This window comes from Hippichthys cyanospilos, chromosome 17, assembly GCF_059441005.1.
Source record: "Hippichthys cyanospilos isolate Australia breed blue-spotted pipefish chromosome 17, RoL_Hcya_1.0, whole genome shotgun sequence".
NCBI lineage: Eukaryota > Metazoa > Chordata > Actinopteri > Syngnathiformes > Syngnathidae > Hippichthys > Hippichthys cyanospilos.
The window spans coordinates 15,126,648-15,152,969 of NC_142385.1; the positions used below are offsets into that span (position 1 = coordinate 15,126,648).

Below are 26,322 nucleotides of genomic sequence, written 5' to 3' on the forward strand. Positions count from 1 at the left end.
ATTTAATCGGCTGCTATGAGCACTTTTCAAATCGGCGTAAATCAGCTGATCAGATTTTTTCACGGTTATTATTGTTTTTGCACATTGATGAAAAAGATACTAGCATTAAACACCCCGCGGTGCCCAAATCCACAAAAAATTGGTAAATTTTTGCCGATTTTTTTATTTTGTAAAGTTTAACAAACGCCAAAGGACAAAGCATTGTAAAACAGTCAAATGTCCCTCCTGTGATTCGTTTTTATTGTCGCAAGAGTTAAGATTCCTTCCCCAAAACAAAAGATACGTTTTCCATTCCATGCTTTTATTAATCGGACGATTTATCCCTTTTAATCCAAATCGGTCGGGCCTTACAAATAAAAAAATCCGTGCGAGCTCAGGTGCACAGTGTACGTCCTGTGTTTGGTGTGTGAAAAATTGCATCAGTCGTTCATGATCATCGCCAGCTGGCAGGCTAAGAATAAACTAAAAATAATCAAGTTTAAAAAAAAAAATGTACAGGCACATGCACAATGAAACAATGAATACGATTGCTTCTCCAAGCACAGCATTTCCATGAAAAGACTTTGACTCGATTTAATACCTAATATAACATCAAAATATTCATTCTTTTCCGCTTAATTATTTACGATTGACTGTAGTTACTGTTATTAAAAAAAAAGCACTGTAGAGTATGTGTAAATTTGTGAATTTTTACAATAAATCGGGCAATTATTTAATGAGATGACTAAAAAATACGCAAGATGAATTGATACATTCAGGGATAAGCTCTCATTCATCGAATGCCTTTGTAAATTCTTGGTGGGCCGTGCTTGACCCCTCCCTTGTTCGAAATGGACAAAAGTATTGGGACGCAGTGGTTATTGTCGCAACACAATAACATATTTCATGTTTACATTGAGTGCTTTAGCCTTCATTATCTCCTTCATACATCAATACACATTTATTCCCAAATGTACAGATAATTAGGAAAAAAAACTGTAAATATGATGTCAAAGATTACTCAACTGTACATTGTGTGCCCCCGAACTCCCGTTTTGTTTAGTCTTTGTACAAAAATGTCTCCGATGGTTGTTTTTATTTATTTTTCTAAATAAACCTGTTGCTACATTGTGTAAAAATTGCGCGAGTGTATGCGAGATATGACAGGCGCCATGATGATGACGACACGTCGTTGAGGACAGGAAGCAGCACGCAACAATCATCACTTGTAATGCAGCTGACCTGCTTGACCTTTGACTGGCGTTCTCCAGATAGCTCGTGGAAGTGTGGCGCCCTCTACTGGTAAGACACCGCCCGACATGCCGTTACTATGACCTTGCAAGTGCTTTTCATCCAAAAATGCATTGATTATTGAATATTAATAGCGTCACGGTGATAACTATTACTCATACGAAAAATATAAAAATGTGCTTATTTGAATTTTTATATTTTCCAATCGGAAAAGGCTGAAATCTTAACGACACTACATACAGACTAAATACATTTTTCCAAAACCTAATTTCTTGACGAAACGTGACCAAAAAAACTCGAAATGTAAAAGTTGTCCTCCGTGAAGGGAAGCTGGCCACGGTGGCTTTGGACGCGGGCGGCCGTATTTATTTGAAAATAAACGAAAGCTTAAGCCGACGGCGGCGAGCTTGCGAGAGCGAGGGAAGCTTTTAGTAAGACGAGCGCGGGTCTATATCGGCCGCGTGCGCTCGGGCGCTCCGGCATTCCGGGGCTTCCGATTACACGCCTTGTAAGGGGCCGCGGGGGGGCCCCTCGCTACTATTCTTAGCTTCCCGAGGGCCGCCGGTATCGAGCACGCGGCTCACCATCCCGTTCTTTCCGCGCCGGCCCCAAAACTTTTCGATGGCGCCGTTTCTGATGGAAACGGATGTTTCCCGGGCGCCCTCGGGGCGTGGCCAGTTTCCCCCCCCGCGTGTATTCGCGTGCGATGACGGCGTCCCGGCCCGCCCCCCGCGGCGCCGCCCCGCCGCCGTCGGAGTGGGCGGGGCGCCCCCGGCCGGCCGACGCGGAGAGCGGCGGCAGAGGCGGCAGGCGCGGACGGGTGCTGCACACCGACGCCAGCGGGGATCCCACCAGCCGACATGAGCACGTACACCGTCACGCTGAACGGCCCGGCGCCTTGGGGCTTCCGGCTGCAGGGCGGCAAGGACTTCAACATGCCCCTCACCATCTCCAGGGTAAGCGCCCGCTAAACCCGGGGGGGGGGGGGGGGGGGAATGCATCGAATAGCGGCGAACGCGGGAGCGTTTCGTTTGATGTTTACTTTGACGGCCGCGATTATTTCTCCCGGTCGCTTGTTGGAGATTTCGCCATTTGGCAGTTTGCCAAATGTTAACGCTGAGGTTTTCATGACACATGACTCTCGGGCTGAGGTCATCGGCTTCGGTTTCGTACGGCGGATGCCCATCTCAGTTCCCAGAAAAAAAAAGGGGGGGGGGGACACAACTCTGGATTTTTATTTTTGAAAGTGGCCAAAACCTCCATCAAATACATCAGTATTGCTAGTGTCGATTTTAAAATGAAACCCAAATCAGTCAACGAATCGTAAAAGAAGTCATTTAAAAAACACTGAGGCTAAAATATTGCATAGATTGTCAAAACATGGCGTCCCTTCAAAAGGCTTCCAATGCAAGTCCACCCTGTAGGTGTAAAACTTAACCCATGTCGGGCTCATGTACTGCCATTCAAAATCGGAAATCTCGTCCATTTTTGACATCACGAAAACCTGATGTTTTTTCATGCGTTTCTCTTGCATGAATCCTTTCAACGGCAACTCAGCGGCACGTTTGGACGAATGGCGCGAGGCCAGAAAGAGAAACATAATTAGATTAAAATTCATCGAAAAAAATTATTCAAATGAATATGCCGCCTCTCAGTAAGGGGAATCGCTCTTGAAGTTTTTCAAATGTATTTTCTTCAGTCGCTGACTCGGTGGTGCAGTGGTTAGCACGTCCGTCTCTCAGTTCAAGGACTCCAATTCAAATCCAGCCGGCCTTCCTGTGTGGAGTTTGCGTGTTCTCCCTGAGCCCGTGCGGGTTCCCTCACTCTAAAAACATGCGCGGACACACTAAATTGTCCTTAGCTGTGATTGGTTGCGTGAATGTTTGTTTGTCTCTATGTGCCCTGCGATTGGCTGGCAACCAGTTCAGAGTGGCCCCTAGTCAGCTGGGATAGGCACCAGCAGCCCTTGTGAGGATAAGCGGCTGGAGAAAATGGCTGGATGGGTATTTATCGGTATTTATATGATATAGGAATTGAAAAAAAAACAAACATTAATCGTTTGAAAATAAAAAGTGGAAACGCGGTGCACACCTAGCAAAAACCGCTAGCAAGCTATGCTGCGCGCAAGATTTTTGTTTGCTCGTCAGCATTTTCAAAGGATGTCTAAACAGGAAGTTACTGAAAAGGAGATTGCTTTCAAAAGGGCGGCCATGCTTTTTTGGTGGGAGGGGGGGCGTCTCTGGGTTCTTTGCTCTCTGGCAGGCCCGCGGGTGTATTTACAGCTTTCTCTTTATATAGAATGGCGCAGGCAGGGTAGACGAGGTGGCTTGTTTGGGTGGGGGGGTGGGGGGGGTCACCTATCCCAGTCACGGCAGCGAGGGTCTTGGGCTAAGTGGAAAAGTTAAATTCCCGGAATGACGTGAGCCGTATTGTTCCCCGATCTCGGTCTGGAAGGCTTTCCGAGCCCGGCGTCTGCTTTTTAGGCTTCCCGTCGCCATGGAGATAAAGAGGCGACGCCCACGCCCGAGCGGCTCCCGTTTCGGAGCGCTTTTGCCAACTTCTAAGAAAAGAAGTTCCAGAGAGAGAATGCCTTGTTCGCATCTTGTTAGCCAATGAAAACTCACCTCAGCTCCCTCCCTTTTATTTATAGGAGTGGAACACTTTCAAAACAGCCTTCAATACTTTGCGGAATTCAACAGAAAACTGCATAAATATCACATTTTTTGGGGGGGGTCATGAGGAAGTTTTCTTCTTTATTTTGTAAAACAAATGCATTTTTCCCCCTTTGACATCCCCTCTAAAAAAACTGCATTCTTATAAAAGACCTTTTTTTATTTACAATCACAATTTTAATATATATATATATATATATATATATATATATATATATATATATATATATAAATGGTAGCATTTCTAAGCAAAATTTGCCATTTTTCTGTAAAAATATGAATGTAAAAAAAATAATAATAATGAAAAAAAATATTTAAATGATTTTTTTTTTCCCTAAAAGTTTTTTTTTTTTTTTTTTTAAACAAACCATTTTGTTAAAAGAAAATATGTAATGTGACTGGACGCAATACAGCCTTATCTAGAAAAAACTCCTAGGTTTACTTACTAAAAATACTACTTTTTTTTAACAATGTTATGTAACACCGTAGGCTAGTCAAATTGAGAAAAAAAAAACATGATTATAGCTTTCAAAACAATCTAAAAAATGACATCCTATTCGTCATTAAGTTTTTTTTTTCTCGTGGGGAAAACAATTCTGTAAAACATATCTCAAATAAATGCAGTAGAAGGAAACCGACCCATCAATCTTGTGCGTGCACGTGCGTGAAGATCAAAAACATTCACGCAGAAATGACCAACTAAATCCGTGACTATTTTAACATTGCTAATAAATGTTATTGAAAGGATGATGTCAAATGTTGTCGCAGGAGTGAACTCGGGTTTGTTGAATGTAAACAGAAAATTGAGGCGAGGGTGAATGGCAGCGGCAGGTGCGGACGCCCCGGCAGAGAGTCGCTCGTTTGCAGGCATGGGCAGCCCGGCATATTTTTAAACGGGACGACTGTAAATTTAGACCCCACGGTGTATGTGGCAGTCTTGTCTTAAAGGGCCGGCAAAAATAAAAACAATAACCCAAGGAAAATCAAGCAGTGTTTAACCCCTGCGATTTTTCGCTAGCCTGGCCTCATGTATTATATTTATGATGTCATAATGAGAGCATTAGGACTTTTTAAGACTTTTGTATTGCAGGAGTCCAGGCTAAGCCAATCATCCAAGTCATTAAAAGGCTTGCAAATGTCATAAGTTGGCCACTAGCGCCACCCGATGGTTCGGGGGTCTCGACGCAAAAATGGATATTGCGCCCCGTTTGCGTGTTGCTGTTGAAAGGACTAACGCAAAAATCTGGAGAAATGCATGATAAAACATGGGGCTTTCAATATGTCCAAAATGGACAATTTCCAATTTTGAATGGCAGTAAATGAGCCCGACATGGGCTGAATTTGACACCTATATATTGTACCTCTCCACCTCCCGTTTGCAGGCATTTAGAAGGGACGAGTTGAGGCAAAATTTCCCTCAGTCTTAAAATCACGTCAAAACTACTGACGTGCAATGGGGAGGGAACGAAAAACCCCAAGAAGGGGGTCTTAATCAAAAAACTGAATTCATCCTGATACCCGGCCGATGAATTTGCATCCACCGTTGTGTCCGCTTTGTCTTAGCGAGACAGCACCCAAACACATCACGGGAAAGTCCAGGATGTTCCCTTATAAAGAGCCTAGGACTTGACAGGGTAGCTCCTACGAGAAAGAAGATATAGCGCCAAAACCGACGTCCGCAACGGCGGACGCAAGTGAAACTTTTTGGTATGCGTCGCTTTGCCAGATAACCCCCGGCAGCAAGGCGTCGGGCGGCAACCTGGCGCAGGGTGACATCATCTCGGCCATCGACGGCGTCAGCACGGACGGCCTGACGCACTTGGAGGCCCAGAACAAGATCAAGTTGGCCACCAGCAGACTGGTGCTCAGCATGCAGAAGTAAAACGCACGCCAAACGCTCGCACGCCATTCATCTAAGTCCCGCCCTAAATAAATAAACGTGTCGTTGGATGGTCAGGTCCAGACGTCCCGCCCCCGTCCCCACAGCCACGCCCAGGATGGACTCCCCGATGCCTGTCATCCCCCACCAGAAGGTACTCCCGCTTGACAAATTCATTCCTTAATTTTGTAACCTAAATCTTTCATAAGTAAGCCGCTTTTTGCATGTAAATAGCCTAATATGAATGCACTTCACTTGTTTGCCATGAGATGGTGCTGTTGTGTTGAGTGCAGCCAGAGACGCCTTTTTAGGATGTTTCATTTGTATGTTATTATTTGACATTTCCAGTGATCCACAGGAGCAATAATATTTAGATTTTGGATTATTTTGAGCATGCAAGTTCACTTAGTTTGGGGTCATGCCAAGTGCTTCCTGTGTGATGTCATTGCTAAAGTGGTGTGTGGTATTTTGGCCATTTTTAGGTCATTTATTTTCAGTATTTTAGCCAAGGGACGGCGCACTACCGCTAGTGTGATAACTAAGTGCCTGTTCCATGTTGAACTTTGACATCTGGGTGAAATTTCAGCCCCCTTTTTTCCCTTTGATGCGAAATGCATTTCTTGTAAAGATCCAAAGATTGGACACAATAGCTCCAAGGGTGAAAAAGAGGACCAATAAGTAGTTAGAATTTGTTTACCATATTTGGGCATACAAGTTTTGCGGTTTCCCGCCAGAAAACAATTGATTTGAATTCATAGGCGCAAGCGGCATTTCTCTGGCATGTTGTTTTTTGATGGCTTTGGCATCGACGCCGCGGCAACCTTGGAAAGCGTCCCGAGTGTGGCTCCGCCTCTTGCGCATCCTCACAAGTCAGGTGTCGGGCGCACGTGCCGGCCCGGAACGCCGCCACGGGATTGGCCGAGGCCCGGCCAGCTGTCGGAGCCGAACGCCGGGCGGAATGTTCCCGGTCCGTCACGCATCATCAGCATCAACCACTTGGCCCGCAGATAGGGTGTCCCTGTGTGTGTGCCTTCCTGTAAAGCTACACTTGTGAGAACCGCTTTGAGTTTTCCACCGAGGTTTTGCGCAAGGGCGGACCTCTTTTTGAGGGCCGAGACTCGCTTTTAGAGTTTAGCTTCGGAACGCGTTAGGAATTGCGCCCTGTCAATGGATGTCCTCACGAGTGCAGACGTACAAACGCGTGTGTGTGATAGGTACACTCATGACATAAGAGGATCAGGTGGTGTGAGTTAGTGCAGGTATTTGAAGCTATTCCGGGCTATTTACCCCCCCGTGTCATGTGATAGACACCCCCCTGCCCTTGTCACTCACAGCCAAGGATCGGGGGGGTGCGACAACAACGGCGTATGGGATAGTTTCCTAGCTGCGTACGTTTTGTCATTGTTGTCTGGGCGTGGTGGTTCTCATTTGGCCTTTTTTCTTTTTGTGTGTGATGCAGGTCATCGCCAACACGCCCGCAAAGTCAGTATCCCGTCGTCAACGTGCATGAAAGTGCACATCCTGCCCGTCGAGTGACTAACAATAAATATATACATATATGGTAATAGATTTCTTTTCGCATTGAGAGCAAATGAATTGGAAAATGATTCTACTTCATGCATCATTGTGGGGAAATGACTCCCGTACAAAATACTTCATTTTGTTAAACTTTAAACGCATCGCCGTTAGCGACTCAGTTTTTTGGCAGACAAACCGGAGATAAAGCAGATGATGTCATTCGGACTTAACAGACGCCAGCCGCGCATTTGTGAGAGTTAGCCGCCTAAATCATAACAAACAAGATTTTTCTGTATTTCTTGTCCTCGCATTTTTGCACGCTGGCTGACGGACGTGCTGTCGCGCAGCGGCGCCCCCCACGGGCGGCTTGCGTAACGCCCGTGCCGCGTCCACTTTTTTGTGTTTTTTTTCGGGCTGGGGGGGGGGCAGCGTGGAGTACACGCCCAGCTTCAACCCGATCGCCCTGAAAGACTCGGCGCTGTCCACCCACAAGCCCATCGAAGTTCGCGGCCCCGGCGGCAAGGCCACCATCGTGCACGCCCAGTACAACACGCCCATCAGCATGTACTCGCAGGACGCCATCATGGACGCCATCGCCGGGCAGTCGCAGGCCAAAGGTCACGAAGGGTGAGCCCGCCCCGACCCGCTCCCGCCTTCCCCTCCCGCCGCCCATCGCGCTCTCGCTCATTCCATGCCTCCCTTCCTCGCTCGCCCGCTCGCTCGCCCGCCCCCAACGCCGCCCGCCCGTGACCTCAGCGAGGAGGCGGGATCTCCCCTGGCGTGAGTACCCGCCCGCATCGCGGCAACGCTTCAAGGGGACGTCTTAGGCTGAGAAATAACGGGGCTTACGGATTCATTTTCAAATTGAGAGCAAATGAATTGGAACATAAATCGATGTATTCATGATCATTGTTCTATAAAATGTCCCCTTTAAGACAGCTCCGTTCATCGTCCTTTACGTGGCGCCGGCGCCCCTCCCCCGGCGCAAAGGTTGATTTTCTTTTTTCTTTTGCGGGTGGCCGTCCGTCCCTCAGCGGGGCGCTGCCCATGAAGGACCCGGTGGTGGACTGCGCCTCGCCCGTCTACCAGGCCGTCATCAGGCCCAGCGACAACGCGCTGGACTTGTCCGAGTGGGCCCGCCGCGCCGCCAACCTGCAGTCCAAAAGCTTCAAGATGCTGGCGCACATCACCGGAACCGAATACAGTCAGTACCTTCTCCTCCACGCTCGCTTTCGCCAAAACAAATACATATTTGACAGTAATTTAACACCGGATTTGGGATTTTTTTTTTTTTTCCAAAAAACAGATGACGTTATCAATTCTTAAGGTTATTTACTGTCATGATTTCACACACACACACTCAATTTAGCAATAAGTTGCTTCACCTTCCAATTCATTTGCTCTTAATTTGAAAAGAGGGTCTTGTTCCCGTCATGACATCAAAGCAAAACAAACAGGATCATTTATAGTGATGTGTATATACTGTATATATATAATTTTTTTTAAATATACATATATATATGTATTTTTTATTTTTATTTTTTGCAAAAGAAAAAAACGTAAGGGTTTTTTAGCAAAAAAACAAAATAACATGTATAGTAAGGCATTTTTTACCCCAAAATACGACCGCATATATTTTCTTTGTTTTTTTTTTTGTTTTTTTGTTTTTTTTTTGGGGGGGGGGGGGGGGGGGGGCATGTATAGTATGGTTTTTGTTTATTTTTGCAAAATTTTAAAATCTGCTCCTAACCCAAGCACGGTCCGTTCCCTCCCTCCATCCAGTGCAAGACCCGGATGAGGAAGCCCTGCAGAAATCCAGGTAAGTTCAGGCCCTCCCTCCCCCGTTCGCAAAGCTCCGCCTCCTTCAGCGAGGTCCCCCCCCCCCCCCGCTCCAGGGAGAAGTTCGAGTCGGAGATGCGAGGTCCTCGCTTCGCCAAGCTGAGGAAGTGGCACCACGGATTGTCCGCACAGATCCTCAACGTGCAGAACTAGAGTCCGGGACGGGAGGAGGAGCCCGCGCCCGCGCCCGTGCCCGTGCCCGTGCCGAACTCTTAGTGTGTGACTATATAGTGTAGTGTACTTCCTGGATGTCCTTGAATGCGTCGCGTGTCCGCTGATAAGAATCTTTTTTGCCCCCCCCCCCCCCCCCACCCCCAAGTGTACAAAAATAACAAGCTTCAAGTGCTCACACACTCGCAACCTCCTGGCAAGATGGGCGTGCTTCAACTTTTATTTTTTCAATTGCCAAAACGTTCACCCGAATGTAACGCCATCACTGTGTTCAAAATAAAAAGAAGTGTGTGAAACTTTTTATTTTATTTTCCTGCTGGGGTTAATTCTGGGTAATAAAATATTTCATCGTTCACTTCAAGTAACAGTCTTGTTTTCTTTTTTTGGCCTATTTCCACATTTTTTTGCGTGAAAAAATGTGTGAGATTTTTTTTGTATAATGAGGTGTTCTACCAAAGCAGGCCTCATGTAGTCAGACTTTTTTTTTTTTTTCACAAAAAATGACCATGTGTAGTAAGGCTTTTTAAAAAAAAAACAAAAAAAAAATGACAGTCTATAGTAAGGCTTTTTTTTCGTAAAAAAAACGAAAATCTATAGTAAGGTTTTTTTAAAAAGAAAAGTCTATAGTAAGGCTTTTTTTTAAAAAAAAAACAGTCTTTTTCTTTCAAAAAAACGACAGTATAGTAAGGCTTTTAAAAAAAAAACGACAGTCTATAGTAAGGCTTTTTTTCACAAAAAACGACATAGTATGGCTTTTTTCACAAAAAACAACAGTGAGGCTTTTTTTCGCAAAAAAAATTACAGTATAGTAAGGCATTTTTTTTCACAAAAAAAAAAACAACAGTCTATAGTAAGTCTTTTTTTTTCACAAAAAACGACAATCTATAGTAAGTCTTTTTTTTCTTCCCAAAAAACGACAGTATAGTGAGGCTTTTTTTCACAAAAAACGAAAATCTATAGTAAGGCTTTTTTTAAAAACAAAAAAAAAACAGTCTATAGTAAGGCTTTTATTTTTTTTTTAAAACGACAGTATAGTAAGTTTTTTTTTTCACAAAAAACGAACATCTATAGTAAGGCTTTTTTTTTTAAAAAAAGTCTATAGTAAGGCTTTAAAAAAAAAAAAACAACAGTCTATAGTAAGGCTTTTTTTCTTTCAAAAAAACGACAGTATAGTAAGGCTTTTTTCACAAAAAAACGAAAATCTACAGTAAGGTTTTTTTTTTTAAAAAAAAGTCTATAGTAAGGCTTTTTAAAAAAAAAAAAACGACAGTCTATAGTAAGGCTTTTTTTTTTTAAATCGACAGTATAGTAAGGCTTTTTTTCACAAAAAAACGAAAATCTACAGTAAGGTTTTTTTTAAAAAAAAAAGTATAGTAAGGCTTTTTTTTAAAAAAAAAAAAAACGACAGTCTATAGTAAGGCTTTTTTTTTTTAAATTGACAGTATAGTAAGGCTTTTTTTCACAAAAAAACAAAAATCTATAGTAAGCTATAGTAATAGTAATCTATAGTAGCTTTTTTTTTTAAAAAAACAGTCTATAGTAAGGCTTTTTTTCCCAAATAAATGACAGTCTATACTACAGACTGTCTAGATTGAGTATAGTAAGACAATCTATAATAAGGCGTTTTTTTCGTGAAAAAAAAAAACCTTTACTATGGCCTGTCATTTTTTGCCAAAAATAAAAAAACCTTACCAGACACTGTAGCTTTCACATGAAAAAATTCCTTACTTGAGATTTTTGGCCCTTGATCCCCGCCTCTCTCGGCCCCTGGAATGGCCTTGACGCACACCTGACTTTTCTGGATCGTCATTGAAGTACCTTCAATCGAGGAAGCGTGAGGACCACAAACGTTGAATGACATCATCTCCCCGGGCGGGCGGGCGGGAGGGAGGGAGGGAGATTTTTCCTGAAGCTGCTCGTTACGCAACCGCCAGCTCAGCATCTCTGCGAGGTGTCCCAAAGAAAAAAAAAAAAAAACGCTGCAGCATCTTTCCGCCACCCCCTCCCCTTTTTCCCAGCTGGAGCGGCCGAGGGAGGCGGAGTCAGCGGAGCACACACACACGAGCCGGCGCGCAAACCCGGAGCGACATCCCGCACCGCGCACCCCGAGCCCGCCGACCCGCCGAGCGACCGCGAGCTGGCCCCAGGATGGATGCGCTGATGAAGGGCTTCTCCATGGCCAAGGAGGGGGTGGTGGCCGCCGCCGAGAAGACCAAAGCCGGCATGGAGGAGGCCGCCGCCAAGACCAAGGAGGGGGTCATGTATGTGGGTAAGGCGGAGCGAAGGGGCCGCGTTTGCGCGGCGTGGGGCAAAAGCCGCGTTTGCCGTCGCCGTCCCGGGACCGCTGCGTCACCTCTCAAGGTTACGCCGAGGCTCTGCCGGAGAATGGGGGGGTGGGGGTGGGGGTGGGGGTGGGGGGGCACTGCGTCACCTCATCCTCGCGTCGCTCGCGTGCCGCTCGGCCGATTTAACAACTCACGCTCGGCCCCCTCCCGACCTCGGAGGATTATTTGCGCCAAAGCCGCACGCTTTCGTGCCCGAATTTACGCTAAGACCGCAAAGCGGAGGAAAGGTAGCGCTAACCCACCAGTGGGGGAAAAACAAGCTGTGTCATTGCAACCGTGCAGTGTGCAATGCAGCAAAAAAAAAAAAACAAAGTTCTGACCCTGCACGCCATATTCATCCCGCCGATCATCCTGTGGCGGATTAACCGTTGTGGCATTGGTACAAATGATGGAAATTCCCTTGATTTTTTTTGAGAATCAATGGGGGAGCTGAAATTTCCAGCAGGTGATTAAAACGTAAAATTTCAAAATGCCACGATTTTGACATTTCTTTGTGATTGCAGCTGGACGTGCGAGATTTTGTGTACAAAAATAATCATTGTCCAAATTTTGGAGCATATAAAAGCATATTTTTGCGATGCATTCCGTTTGGATTTATGACAATTATTTTCCCGTGATGTTTGCATCATTCCGTTGAGCGGCAGTCCAACTATGTCAACAAAGAGATAAATTCTTGACTTGTTTCACCAGAGACGTCTTAAAAGTGTCATCATCACGTCACGCATACCGTCTTAATTTTTTTTCTGGCTGTTAATAAATTCACATGGACAGAACTGTTACTTAGCATACACTTTAAGGAAAACGAGTCAAGCTCATAAATATTCATGCCTCCAGCTTCAAAATAAACCTCACCTTTCCAAATAACTAATTTAACACGTTGTCCAAAGATCAAGTTCAGATGCTAACTATGCTAATGGATGCTAAAAAGAGACTTATTTATGCTGATATTGTATCGTGCGGGAACTGCAATTAGCGACGGCTCAAATGTTAGCGGCTATTAGCACTAGCAGTGGCGAGCGGCACTAAATGCTAGCAGCGTTAGCGGCTAGCACCGCTCAACTGCTCCATATAGGCTGTTAGATGACTTTCAAAGGTGCTTTAATTCATGTAAACGCTTCTGCATTTATAGGTATTAAACCGCCGTTTCCATTCCTACTGATCACCCTATCCGACAAAGGCAGATACGCTGAAGAAGGGAGCTGATTGGCTAAGAGTTTAAAAAAATAAATAACTCAGCAGCGAAGCTAAGAAGCTGATCGGTTCTAACTTTGGGTTCGCTTCCCGGTCAGGTAACAAGACAAAAGAAGGCGTCGTGTCGTCAGTCAACACGGGTGAGTACGTTTTGAATCAGGCAAGCTTTTAGGGCCTCGTCTCAAACGACGACTCGCCCTCGCCCCCTAGTGGCCAACAGGACGGTGGACCAGGCCAACATCGTGGCCGACACGGCCATCAGCGGCGCCAACGAGGTGTCGCAGGCGACCACGGAGGGCGTGGAGAACATCGCCGCGTCCACCGGGCTCCTCAATCAGGTCTGTCGCCGTGGCGACCGACGCCCAGCGCTCACGTTGCAAATTATTTTGCCTTATCGCTGTTTTCCTACATATTGTTTGCGTTGTGTGCCCCCTTGATAGGAGGAGTACGTAAACCAGGTGGCCATACCTTGCATGCTACTCATTTATCAGCCTGATTCAAAGATTTTTCTTTTTTTGCAGGTTTAGTGATTCGACGCACATCCGATGTGCACGGCTTACACTAACAACATGGCTGCAAACTAAGAGGAGCTCGTTAGTGAGCTTTTACTGTTTCAGGCTACCTGAGGGGAACAAAAAACGATATACTTTTTGTATATTGTATTAAATTGTATGTTTTTGTATGGTAAATGTTGCTACTTTTTTCTCACAATGTGAACCCTGCAGCTTAGGGTTAGGGTTAGCCACCAGGGGGCAATCACCCGATAAACAAAGGGAGACAGAATAAGGTGTCGTTTTGTATATGTAATGATTGAAAGTTTGAACTGCTACACTACATGAGTAAGCGCAAGGTACGATACTATTGTGTTGGTGCAACGTTCTAACAGTCCATGTGTGTGTTCCCGACTCAAATCGCATACTAAAAGACATGTCAGCATGTCAACTGGGTCAAATACTGATCAGCACTAACCTTTACCGCATGTTTGAACGGCTTTCTTAACTGCAGGATGCCCCCCCCCCCCCCCCCCCCCACCAAAAAAAAAAAAAAAAATAAGTAAGCAGAACTCCAATGTATTTACTCCGGCATTTTTCTCGTCCTCATTTAGGGAGAATACGGCGGGATGGAGCAAGGAGGCCAAGGCGGAGAGGTAAGATGAAATCTAGAATTATTTCATTCATTTTGTCTTCCTGATTCATTCGTGAATTTACTACAAGTAAAACAATTGCAGCTACATTTACAAAAATATTCAAAAAGGATTTATGGAAAATTTCTAGTTGATAGTGAGGAAACCGATGTGGAACTAGTTATTCTGACGCCGAAATTGTTTGTGACAACATATTTTTCCAACATAAAACAATTCTTATTACATGAGTCAAAAATATATATCGAAAAGCAGAGGTGGGAAACTTACATTATTTTGCTGATCCGTCATTCGTCTGAGTCCCGCCCCCTTTCCATCGTCTGTCCGTCATTTTTTCAAGCAGGACTTCCGCCACAACTAGAGGATAACAGATTTTTTTTTTTATCTGATCCGTCATTCGTCAGGCGCTGGTCTACTTGTCTTCATTCATGACCACGCTGCACTCATACTGATTCTTTTTTTTGTACTTAAAGTTAACACCATCTCTGCCATTCTAGTTACACTGCAATCGAAACACAACACAGTAATATAACTGCAACACCATAAAAAAAAAAAAAACCTAGGCTATAATACACCATCATGTTAATTGACCCGCATCTGAGGAAATGCATGTGGAACGAGAGTGCAATTAGCAATCATGTCCACCAGATGGCATTATCATGCTGGTGGATGTTGCTTCTCACTCATTTATAACAATTGTTGGAAGATGGTTTTCAAGATTGTCTAAATTTCATCCGTCACATACACTACAAGTAAAACAAAGTATTGCTGAGGTTGAAGTTACTAGAAAAAATGACGCAATGAATATTTTTTTCGCATATTTCATCTGCTTGACTGTGAAATCTCCTTTATCAGGGTTATTAGTGGCTGTCAAGACCTGCTCTCCAGCGCCCCCTAGCCCCCCCTTCACACTGTCTCACTCTACAAGAGTCCAGGTGTTTGGCGTTCTCATTTCATCTTTTTTTGTGTGTATGTGTGTGACTTTTACAACCCCGCCTGGTTGGAACTCGTCCGGATGAAGCACTTTCCATGTCGTCACATTTACACCCCCCTGACTCTGAAAACTATTTAAAAAAAATAAAAAATCTAAATAAAACGCACATGCATGAAAAAAAACACCATTGGCAATAATACCTACAAAGTGAATTGACAAAAAAAAAAAAAGCTTTTACATGAGCAATAAAGTTCACATGAATAACACGTAGCGTCCAACAACTACACAAATGCGTGCGCGTTTTTTGTGTGTGTCCTTACCCGGTTGCATGGCATTCCATCTGTTCACGGAGGAAGCTTGACGGATGGAATTCTGGGAAATGTAGTGGTTTGGCGTCGTTTGACATCAGCAATCTGTTTTGTGCTCTCCTGCCCAGCAAAGTTTGCGAGTGCGTGTGTGTTATCTTCCCGTAAAATTAAACATGAGGACTGCATGTTGCCTTATCAAGCAATCTGACACACACACACACACACACACACACACACACACACACACACACACACACACACACACACACACACACACACACACACGAGCGCAAACACACACAAATACACACGGTTTAAGTTAGCGATCATTGCTGATTTTATAAGTGTACAAGTGAAATAAAATCTTTGTTTGGTTGATGTTCAAAACCACTTTTTGTGTCTACATATTGTGTCTACCAATATGGGTTACATATATACAGTTTGTCCATTTTTTAAACAATTCTTGCAATTTTTACATTTGTTTAAGAATCAATAACATGAAGTAACAATGACTCATTAAAAATATTTTTTTCTAAAGGTTTTTCTAATATTCTCTAAGATGCTTTTAGTTTAATTGTAATTACAATTGATTTAATTGTATTAGTTTTCTAAATGTATGAATATTTATTTAAAAAAATGATTGACTTCTATAACAAAACAATTTTAGGTAAAAAAAAAATAAAATAAAACTTGGAAACAGCATAAATTTAACATTTTATTGTTTTCTCAAAAAAGAAAAAAGAAAAATCCCCCAACTTGAAAATGAGTATGTGGACGGTTAAACTAGGAGCAGGAAGAGGAGCGCGAACGGGGAGTGGCTTGCGTTTTCTTGTCCTGAGGAAATGCGACTTGTTTTGGGGGAACAAAAACCTTCAACTGAACCTTAAAAAAAACAAAAAAAAACACTAAACTACTTGTGAAAACGTTTCCATTGGCTTTTTCATCATATTTTTATTGTGATCTTAAATCCCTTTTTTCATTTTTTCCAGCATTAAGGCATCTGTAGTGCTCATCGCAGCCAGCAGGGGGCGCGGCTCGGTTGGCAATTAAATTTAATGAAAAAAAAAAAAAGGATGGCCGCCTGGTTTGTTCTGAGGATGTTCAACTTGCGCCAGCTATTTTTTTTTTTTTTTTTTTTTTTTGCATGTGAAGGCGGGTAAACGACGACTCGGGCAAAGAAGCCGATATGTTCCGGAGGCTGCGTAAAAAGTTTGACGTGGGAAAGGGAGGCGAGCCGGGGGAGGGGCCTTTTTATGTGAAGGTGAGGCCGGCCTCGTTGTACACCTTGAACACCTTCTCGATGGCGTTGACGTAAGCGGCCGTCCGCAGGTCCAGGCCCAAGTTGTACTTGCTGGCCGTGCGCATGATTTGCTGGAAAAACGCAAGACGCTTGCATTACCACAAATCTAAATTAATCCCTTCGATCAGAAGAAAGAACAAAATTAATCCTGAATTAAATAAAAATGATCATCTTTCAAGTTAAATAGAGGCAGACAGCAATTCAATTTACTACGCTGGATGTTGTTAAAAAAAACACACAAAAACAACCACTAGAGGGAGCCCCTGTACCGCGTCACATTCCTGAGTACATCTGATTTACTTTCGGCATTTTGCTTTTGGATGAGACTAAAATTACGCCTTTTTTTTTATAACAATACTTTAGATTTCAAAAACTGTCCTCACTCCTCTGTCGAGTTATATTTTATGCTTGTAATAAGAAAATGCAATACTGCCAAACCACATTGTGTAACGTTGGGTCAAACTGACCCAATAATTGGGCTGGTCCATTCTTGACCCAAAATAGGGTTATTTTTGCCCCAACTGAGTGCAACAGGCGGGTACACCCTCCTGAACCCCAAACTCGGACATTTGCGCCATCCGTTTTTGGCCTATAGCTTAGATCTCGTTGGAGCAAACCCACTAAGTCCTAGCGTCCTCAGTCGAGGACATGCCGGCTTTTCCAATGAGGTGGAATGCAATCGACAGTACTGAGACAAAACAGCCGACGCGAGATCTTATTGGCCAGCGCGAACGGAGCGAGGCGCGAGTAGCGTGACTCACCCTGGCCGATCTCTCCATGGTGTAGGCCAAACCCGAGTGAACGATGTCCTTCTCCGACGCACCCTGCAACCCAAAACAAGAGAGTTGAAACCCCGCCGTCACTGGATAGGCAGGCAAGGGTCGAGATTTAGAAAAAAAATGCATGCTAATATATTGTTAGCTCCATTTGCTACTTTATTTTTAAGGCTTAGAAATAGATTTTCCTCCATGAGCAAAAACGTGTTAGGTGGTGTTTTGAGAGTCAACTTATTTGATCCAAAAAAGGTCATAGGCCCGCCCCCTTTCCATCATCATCATCATCGGTCCGTCCTTTTTTTTCATGCCACACAAAATTATCATCTGTCCGTCAGTCCATCTGTGCATTTTTGAATAACCTTCCAACATCACTAGAGGGCGACATTTGCCCTTATTTTTCTGCTCCGTCATTCGTCAGGCTCTGATCTACTGGTCTGCACTCAAATGATTTTTCTGTTTTAGTACTTAAAGTTAAGACCTCACGATTGAATAACGACACAGTAATATAAGTGTAACACGAAAACAAAGCCCAGCTAAAGAGTTTAACCACAGGCTATAATACACCATCGTGTTAAATCCAGGGTGCGAGAGCGCAGTTAGGGTTAAACCACAGTGCACATCTACTCACAGCAACTCTGGCCTGGAAGTCGGCGGTGGGAACGATGGGGATAGGTCCTCCCTGCTTGCCGAATTTTCTCTCCAGACTCTCCTGGACGGACACTGGAGGACACGAGCAATTTTGCTCCAAGCTAATGACAAAAAGCGTCCTTCCGCGGCATTTTGGACTCACTGAGCAGGTGGTAGTTGGAGTCGCGCTCGTATTTGAAGGTCAGGCGTCCGTAGCTGACGTGGTTGAGATTCTTCAGCCACTCGAAATAGGACACCGTCACGCCGCCGGCGTTCAGGTACATGTCCTGCGGGGGGACACGTCATCACTCTCTACTTCCTTTACTATCATCCCATCGATTGTTCTCCTTGCGGGAGGACTCACAGGGATCACCATGACGTTGTTGGCGAGGAAGACCTTGTCGGCGTCGGGGGTGGTGGGGCCGTTGGCGCCCTCGGCGATGATCTGGACGGGATTTGGGACGCTCGTTATTGGCGGCAGACAAAAAGTCGCACAGTTTTGAGTTTCGGCATTTTGACACCTCCAAATGATCAATCAATAAATGAAAAAGCGTTTTACGATTATTAGTTATGTTAATACTTGAATAAAAGTGATCTTGTGCCACATGTGTGTAATAAACGTGTGTATTAAAAATAGAAAATAAACATTTTAAAAGTCATAAACATAAAAGTAATAGTCTTGATCCAATACTGATCTCAGCAACTGGTTCAAAATAAATATTGACAAAAAAGATTTTGCAATACTTGGGAGGTCCAATACGACAATAGTCCAAAAGTTAGTCCAAAAATCGAACATATTTGTTAATATTAACATGATCGCGTCGACATGGGCCAGCAAATGTCATTTAATGCCGTGCTGAGAACAGCGCATTTTCTTTTCGAATGAAGAGCAAATTGATTGGAACACGAAGCCACTTAACGGCTAAATGGCGCTCTGGTAATTTGGTTTATACGGACGCGCAACTGTCATTTGCGACGCAGTTTTCGCTCACCTTGGCCTTGATCTTGGGGGCGTTGTGGCGCGTCAGCTGCTTCTCTCCGGCGGCCGGGATCAGGATGTGGCAGTCGGCTTCCAGAATGTTCCCGTCGTAGGGCTTGGCGCCGGGGAAGCCCACGATGGTGCCGTGTTGCTGTCGGGAAGAGTCCAAAAAAAAAAGTTGAAGCAGAGGTCAGGTCGTCACGGAGACACCGAGATGTATTTTCGGAAGCGAAAACAAGACGCACCAGCTTGTAGTCCTCCAGCTGCTTGGGGTCGATGCCTTCCGGGTTGTAGATGGCGCCGTCGATCTCGCCGATGCCCACGCACTTGGCGCCGTACCTGTGCAGGTACCTCATGGAGTGCAGGCCCACGTTTCCGAAGCCCTGACGCGCAAAGCACCAAATCCGTCAAGATTAATTCGGCTCAATCTCCGAGAAAACGACGAAATCCTCGCAATCGCTCTCGGGGGATTATCCTTCTAATCCCGATGTTTCCAACATGCTGTTGTGCTCGCTGCAAAAAAAAAAAAATATATACACATATATGTATATTGAAAAGCTGACTGACCTGGACGATGAAGGTCTTGTCCTTGAATCCGGGCGTGAAGCCCAGCATGCTCATGTAGGACGCCTCGTTGATGAAGTTCTCGATGCCGTGGAAGACTCCGCGACCGGTGGCCGAGATGCGGCCGTGGATGCCGCCCTGGCTGATGGGCTTGCCTGTCACGCAGGCGTGGGCGTTGATGTCCTGTCCAGACAAAAAAAAAAAAAAAAAAAAACATTAAAAATTATACACACACACACACACACACATCACAAGACAGGTTATTGTTATGAGGAGGCTGCCCCTAGCGGCCGTGAGCGATACTGCACCCGGCTCAAGTTTCTCTCAGAGGCGGCGACTTATTCACTTCACGCTACCCAGAATGCTCTGCTCTCAAGATAGTGAGCAAGAATGTGCGATGCATTCCGACAGGACGGCCAAATTTATCTGGACCGCATGACAGGAGGACCCCAATGGAAGACACTTCGGTAGGTACACCGGCCCATAAGCGAGGAGACCATGCGACCGATTCCGCGGTTACAAACCTTCATCTCACTTTTTACATGAACAACTCCAGCAATCTTCTTCTTCCCGCTTTTGAATTATGCTTTTTGAGCCCCAATTTCAAATTCTTCTGGCATTATCGTTATTTTTCTCGTTTTTGTGAGGACAAAACGATGATATTTACAAGCCACTCCACTTGAAACGCAGATGGCAAAATAACCTTAATTGAAACCTTACTTCAAAACCTTTTACTTTACTTTGAAATTAACCCGCCCCCAAAAAATAAGTCAAACGTTCATTTTTTTTTTTTTCATTTGACTTTTATTTGAGGCTAACTTTATTTACTGGAAATGAGCCATGTACTTGTCTAAATACACACACACTATTTTTTTTTTTAAATATATAAAGTACATTATATATTTTAATATATAAAATACATAATGTACATGTAAAATTAGGTATAAATATTTAACACTATTCTACATTTTGTTTTTTTACACACTATATATATTTACACTAATATATTTTTTTTATTAACACTATATTCTGCATCCTTTTTTACAATATGACACCAATATGGCCCCTTCTACTGAGAACAAATACTGGCATCAAAAATTGGTTTTCCGCCGGCTAGATGACTTATATTGATTGGTATCAGCAATGAAAAATAAATTTATTTCCGATTCAAAACCCAAAAGACAGGCATGCGGTCCTAATTTGAAACAATAATGCCAATTGGAAACCCAAACCTTGTGAGCCTCATGTTCTGTGTGTGTGTGTGTGTGTGAGAGATCAAGAAGTTTTGGGCTTGCACAACAGCTCAGAAGTGAAGGACTTTTTGGCCTGGTGAATCCATTATTGATACATCGTGTCATCAACTTGACAAACAAGCGGGCCTCTTTGTGCGCAAGGCTGCGGAGAGAAGCGGAATGTTTGTTCTGGTGGGAAGGGAGCGGCAGGAAGCTGCCGCTTGCTAGTGACTCACTCCTTCCACTTTTCCTCGTTTAGAAGGGGGGAAAAAAAAAAAAAAAAAAAAGGAAGCCGCGCCAGGGCGGGCCAAGCCACGGCGCTTTCAACTGACCGTGTGCGCGATGGTGTTGGCGTAGGTGTCGGCGATCCAGGACATTTCCCGCTCGCCCGTGCTCATGTCGGGGGCCGGGACGTCGATGCCGGGTCCTGGCGGGGGCGAGAGGGGGGGGGGGGGGGGGGGGGACATTAGAGCGCTTTCAGTACAGGCGGACGAGGAAGGGAACATTTGCAACGCCGGGCTCAGCTTTCACGGCTCAAACCTCAGCCCGTGGGGAAAAGATTCCACAACGCCGCCCAAAAACAGACAGAAAAGGGGGAGGGGTGCAGTCTGAGCTGGGATGTGTGCACAGAGAAGGCACAAAAAAAAAAAAAAACGTTTTCCCCAGAGGCCATTTTCAGCAGTGAAGTTGTTTTTTAATGATTCTTTAATAAACGACAGGTCGCTCGTGTGGCGTTCACAATCTGAGCCTGAGCGGAATGCGGGACTTTTGCTCACCGATGAAGCCCTTCTTGGCCAGCTCGATGGTGAACCTCCTGGTGATCTTCTCCAGCTCGTTGTCCTGCCCGGCAAAAAGTTCAACAGTGACATCGTTGTTCAACATCCCTTAGAAAGTCTTAATATTAGCTCAGATATGCAAAAAGAACCGCGCCAAAATCAACTTGTGATGCACAGAAAATGTCTCGGGGGGTGTGGCGTTTTCTCAGAAGCCTCTTTTTTTTTTTTCTTGAATTGCTCTTGTGACTCACAGAGTAATTCCTGGGGTTGATCTTGACTCCAGCTTTGGCCCCTCCGAATGGCACATCTGGCAAAAAAAAAAAAAAAAAAAAAAACCTTGGCTAAGAATCGGCAGCAAGGATGTAGACTAAAGTATTGGGCCGCTCGCAGGAAGTGAAGTTTGCATCGGGAAAAGTCACGTGCAAAATGTGGGCAAGCATTAAAAAAAAAAAAAAAAAAATTAAATTGCTGAAACTTACCCACAACGGCGCATTTGTACGTCATCAACGAGGCCAGAGCTTTCACCTCATCCACAGATACCTCGGTGCTGTAACGGATACCTGACACACAAAAACAACATGTTGTCATGGTGATGGAGTTTCACTGCTAGCCTATGAGTACCCCGAAAAAAAAAATAAATAAAAAAAAATAAAAACAGATTTGGAAATTACCAGACATGTTGACAAATGCAATAGTTACAAACCAATTAACTCATGTGACGGCCATTTTTTAACACTCCTTTAGCTAACACTTGAATATATAGATATACTGTAGATAGAGATATAGCTAAAGAGATATAGATATAGCTAGATGTGTAGATATAGATAAATGTATTGATTATAGAGACGCATAGATGTATAGTTAGATGTACAGATAACATGGCAAGATGTATAGCTAGCATAGCTAAATGTAGAGCTAGCATAGCTAAATGTAGAGCTAGCATCGCTAGATGTAGAGCTAGCATAGCTAAATGTAGAGCTACCATAGCTAAATGTAGAGCTACCATAGCTAAATGTAGAACTAGCATAGCTAAATGTAGAGCTAATGGCTAGATGTAGAGCTAGCATAGCTAGATTTATAGAGACGCATAGATATATAGTTAGATGTACAAATAACATGGCAAGATCTATAGCTAGCATAGCTAAATGTAGAGCTAGCATCGCTAGATGTAGAGCTAGCATCGCTAAATGTAGAGGTAACGGCTAGATGTAGAGCTAGCATAGCTAGATTTATAGCTAGCATAGTTAATGTATAGATAGCATAGTTCTATGTAGACAGAAGTATAGGTAAATAGAAATCATATAAAAATACAAAAAAAAAACAAAAAACAAAACCAAGATGTCCGCAAGAACTGGTTAAAATCAAGATTTTTTTGTAAGATATAAGAATGCATCTTGAAAACCCTTAATTACTACACACTTTTTTTTCTTCCTCGCGTCAGTTAGAGGTCAGAATACAGCATCAATGAACATCTAAAGCAGCCAATCGCAGCGCGCTTTGGCGCCTCCCAGCCTTCATTCAGCAATGGCAGCCCTCGGGAGTTTTACGGCGGCTGTAAAACACTCCGAGCGCTCATCTAGCACATGCGTGTGGGGGGGGGGGGGGGTTGTCTCCGGCCAACCAAGAAAGAAAATAAGCGGGCGCCTTGATGAATTCCCACTTTCCGTGTGAGTCATACACGCCATTGAATTCAACCGCAGAAGAGAAAAAAAAAAAAAAAAAAAAAAAAAAAAGGGCCCGCTCTTGCTTTTGACGCATCATCTGAGGCACCACGAGCCGGGCGGGTGGACAATCCCCAGCTTGTGATTGCAATTAGAAGACGGGGAAACAGGCCGCGGGGAAACCACCCCATCCCTCCCTCCCTCCCTCCCTCCCTCCCTTTTGCTTATCCGCCGGTGCCGCATTGGCGTCATCCTAGCGACCGCCGCAAATCAAAGAGCAAAAAGTCTCTCATTTTCACCACTTGTAAATATGCAGAGCTACAGAAAAAAAAAAAAAAAAAAAAAAATATATATATATATATATATACACACACACACACACACACACACACACACACATACACACAATACATGTATATTTTTTTTATATCAAGCCTTGTTTAGATAAATGCTTTATTTATAAATTATTAATTATTTATAAATTTATAAATTATAAATTATAACTCAATTTAAAATCGGCAATAAGTAATATTTGTATTAATATTGATATATTTGCTCAAAATAATGAGCGAAGCAGCAATGATAGGGGTGTCAAACTTCGGGCCCATGGGCTGGTTCTGGACCCTTTTTTTTTTTTGATGAAAAACATGAAATGTTTTAAGATGAACTATGCTGTTACACTATTTTGGACAGTATCTAAAAAAAAAAAAAGGAACAAAATAATTGTAGTTGTTGTATAAGTTAAATAATACATAGCAATGATGACCAATTGTAAGCATCGCCAATAACACGGCTTCACTGTTCTCCAATGTAAGTGGCGCAACGACGATGATGCGTCAAAGGCGGCCTTGAGAAAAGGGGGCGTCACCTAAAAAAAAAAAAAAAAAAAAAAAACCTCTTTGAACTTTGTAGAGCAAAGTCAAGGATCAATCATTAAACCCGCTCGGCTTTCTTTTTCGGTGACATCATCGTCTTGGAGAGAAATTATCCGCGCGCGGGAGAAATGCGGGTTGCCCCAGAATAGTGACTGCAACCAGCAGCTGGCGGAGTGTTTACAGCGAGAAACGTCGACGGCGGCCATGATGGCATGCTGTCGTACTATGGCGGCGGCGCCGCCGCCCTCCCCCACCAGTCACGGGCAAATGGGAATGCCTGCAAAAGCGACCTCCGCCCACCCACGCTCCCACAAGCTTTCGCCATACATCACAAACCGGCCCCGCTGTCAAACTACCCACAATGCACCTATACAGACCAGGCCTTGAACTTTGGACTGTCAAAGATGGACATTTGCACATTTTGTGGCCTTGCAGTTTGGCTGTTGCAAATAAAAAAAGGGGGGGGGGACTTTACTTTCATCAGCTATAGCGCAAAGTGTAGCATTTCATCTGAAACAGCACAAATCTGTAACCGACAGCCAGTTTATGATTGACGAAAGGTGTCAGAAAATACACATAAGCACTTTTAGTCTCTAAAGTCACTTTAGAGGTCATTCTTTGACACTAGAATGCAACTATAGAAAGTAACTAATGAATAAATAAAAGAGATTGGTAGAAAAACAGAACTTTAGCAGCAATGTGATTGATGTTTGGTATCTATCAGTGTCCTAAATCCAGCGCATTTAGTTAAAGTCTCTGTCGAAGGGTCGTTATCAAGTCAAATAGATTTTTGACTTGGTATGATTGTCTCGCATTTGCCTAGTTTTGACATCAGGCCAGTAAAAACTGGTTTGAAGGGAATTTGCTAACAAAAAATGGCTGTCGTTTATCAAAACTTTTTAAAAGTTGAAGACAACTTGCAAGTTCAACATTTTAGGCAGAAAGTTGAAGTCATAATTGGCTTTTATGAAGCCACCCGAAATGGTATGGCGGGCCAAATCTGGCCCTCGGGCCTTGAGTTTGACACCTGTATTAAAACCGTCAAATTTACGTTAAAACTGTGATTTGCTGAATTAGATCGTAAAATGCGTTTTTTGGATGGATTATTTTGCAGTCATGTATTTTTATTTTGATGTATTCCAAACATGCCTTACGATGCAACGCTTTCATTTTCCAGCTGTGAAAAAAAACGACTGCGATTTGGCATTACCGTGATTTCATTCGATGTTCATCATGAGAAACCCGAGAAAAACAATAAAGCCGATTCGTCATTTTGGAAGGTTGGAGGAGGCCGAGTGGTTGAAGCCCAAGCAGACGCGCGCACCAACTTAAACATCAAGTTAGTAATCGTTTCAAAATGAATTTGCTTGCGGCGTGCCAGAACCGGAAGCGAGGACTCGTCGATGCGATTGTTCGGAGCGTGAAATAAAAGCGGAGCGGCTAAAGGGGAACTAGCTGGGGGGAAACCGCTAGGTAATGCTAACGGCACGCTAGGCTAGCGGCTAGCCCGCGATCCGGGAAGCGTCCCGTTTCGACGCTCACCTCCCTTGCAGGGCGTCCGGTGCTGGCTGTGCTGGGCGCGGTAGCCCTCCACCACCTCCCACTCGCCGTTGTCACGCTTGATGGGGAAGGAGACGCTGAGGACGTGGTTGCACGGCTTGATAATGCGCAGGATGCCCCGCACGCGATGCCGCTTCTGCTCGGGGGTCTCCCGAGTCCGCAGGTCCTCCACCAGCTTGTCCTCCACGATGGCGGCGCCGCGGTCGAAGAAGCCCTCCACCATGCGGAAGAAGTTGGGGTCGTCCGGCTGCTGCTCGTTGGCCGCGTCGGCGTAGCGGCGCACTCGCAGGAGCGAGGCGGACGCCGGGAGAGCCGAGTCGGCGCAGGCCGAGGCCAGCGCGCTGCCCGCCGAGCGGCTCAACAGCTCCCCGAAGTAGCGATACATGTCCGCGGAGAGACGACTGAAATGCGACGACGACGGCGGCGGAGGGCGAGGGGCTGCTCACGGTGTGGGCGCCTCCGAGCGAGTGGGGAGTGACATCGTGGGCGGGTTGGCTTTAAAAAGCTGCGAGGGCCGGCTGACAGGGGGAGGGGGGGTCAACCAAGCCAGTCGGCGTGCCATGCGTGCGCGCTCCCGCCTCACTACAGCGTGCGCGTATCCGACGCTACGCCATCGATATCTCGTGATAGCGTCGCCGATACCACCTACTATAGTAGTTTCTCTCATTTTTCCTCTATTTAAACCTACTGTTACTTCCCAAGTGTGATTAACCCATTCAATCCCCAAAACATTTTTAACCCTCT

General features: G+C 44.6%; 3 protein-coding genes across 4 annotated transcripts; 2 read left to right on the forward strand and 1 right to left on the reverse strand.

Annotated features, from left to right (window-relative positions):
* The first annotated feature begins 2,041 nt into the window (after nt 1-2,041).
* Nucleotides 2,042-9,674, forward strand: ldb3b (LIM domain binding 3b). Of its 2 annotated transcripts, XM_088438414.1 has the most exons (9): nt 2,042-2,186; nt 5,629-5,780; nt 5,860-5,935; nt 7,241-7,263; nt 7,729-7,926; nt 8,056-8,079; nt 8,334-8,503; nt 9,082-9,118; nt 9,195-9,674. In XM_088438414.1, exons 1-9 carry the CDS (start codon nt 2,091-2,093, stop codon nt 9,289-9,291), a joined length of 873 nt encoding a protein of 290 aa, XP_088294540.1. In that variant the 5' UTR covers nt 2,042-2,090; the 3' UTR covers nt 9,292-9,674. The 2 variants fall into 2 exon arrangements, with proteins under 2 accessions (XP_088294540.1, XP_088294542.1); XM_088438416.1 differs by lacking the exon at nt 8,056-8,079.
* Nucleotides 9,675-11,255: 1,581 nt separating this feature from the next.
* Nucleotides 11,256-15,618, forward strand: sncgb (synuclein, gamma b (breast cancer-specific protein 1)). Its single transcript, XM_088438255.1, has 5 exons — nt 11,256-11,578; nt 12,944-12,985; nt 13,056-13,183; nt 13,951-13,992; nt 14,842-15,618. The coding sequence occupies exons 1-5, from the start codon at nt 11,458-11,460 to the stop codon at nt 14,848-14,850; spliced, it is 342 nt and encodes a 113-aa protein (XP_088294381.1). The 5' UTR covers nt 11,256-11,457; the 3' UTR covers nt 14,851-15,618.
* Nucleotides 15,619-15,930: 312 nt separating this feature from the next.
* On the reverse strand, nt 15,931-26,083 carry LOC148409922 (glutamate dehydrogenase, mitochondrial). Its single transcript, XM_088438254.1, has 13 exons — nt 25,561-26,083; nt 21,962-22,042; nt 21,734-21,789; nt 21,483-21,546; nt 21,039-21,133; nt 19,478-19,657; nt 19,156-19,293; nt 18,924-19,061; nt 18,296-18,376; nt 18,095-18,218; nt 17,933-18,024; nt 17,290-17,352; nt 15,931-16,599 (listed from the first exon to the last, which is right to left on the reverse strand). The coding sequence occupies exons 1-13, from the start codon at nt 25,961-25,963 to the stop codon at nt 16,480-16,482; spliced, it is 1,635 nt and encodes a 544-aa protein (XP_088294380.1). The 5' UTR covers nt 25,964-26,083; the 3' UTR covers nt 15,931-16,479.
* Between the last annotated feature and the right edge of the window lie 239 nt (nt 26,084-26,322).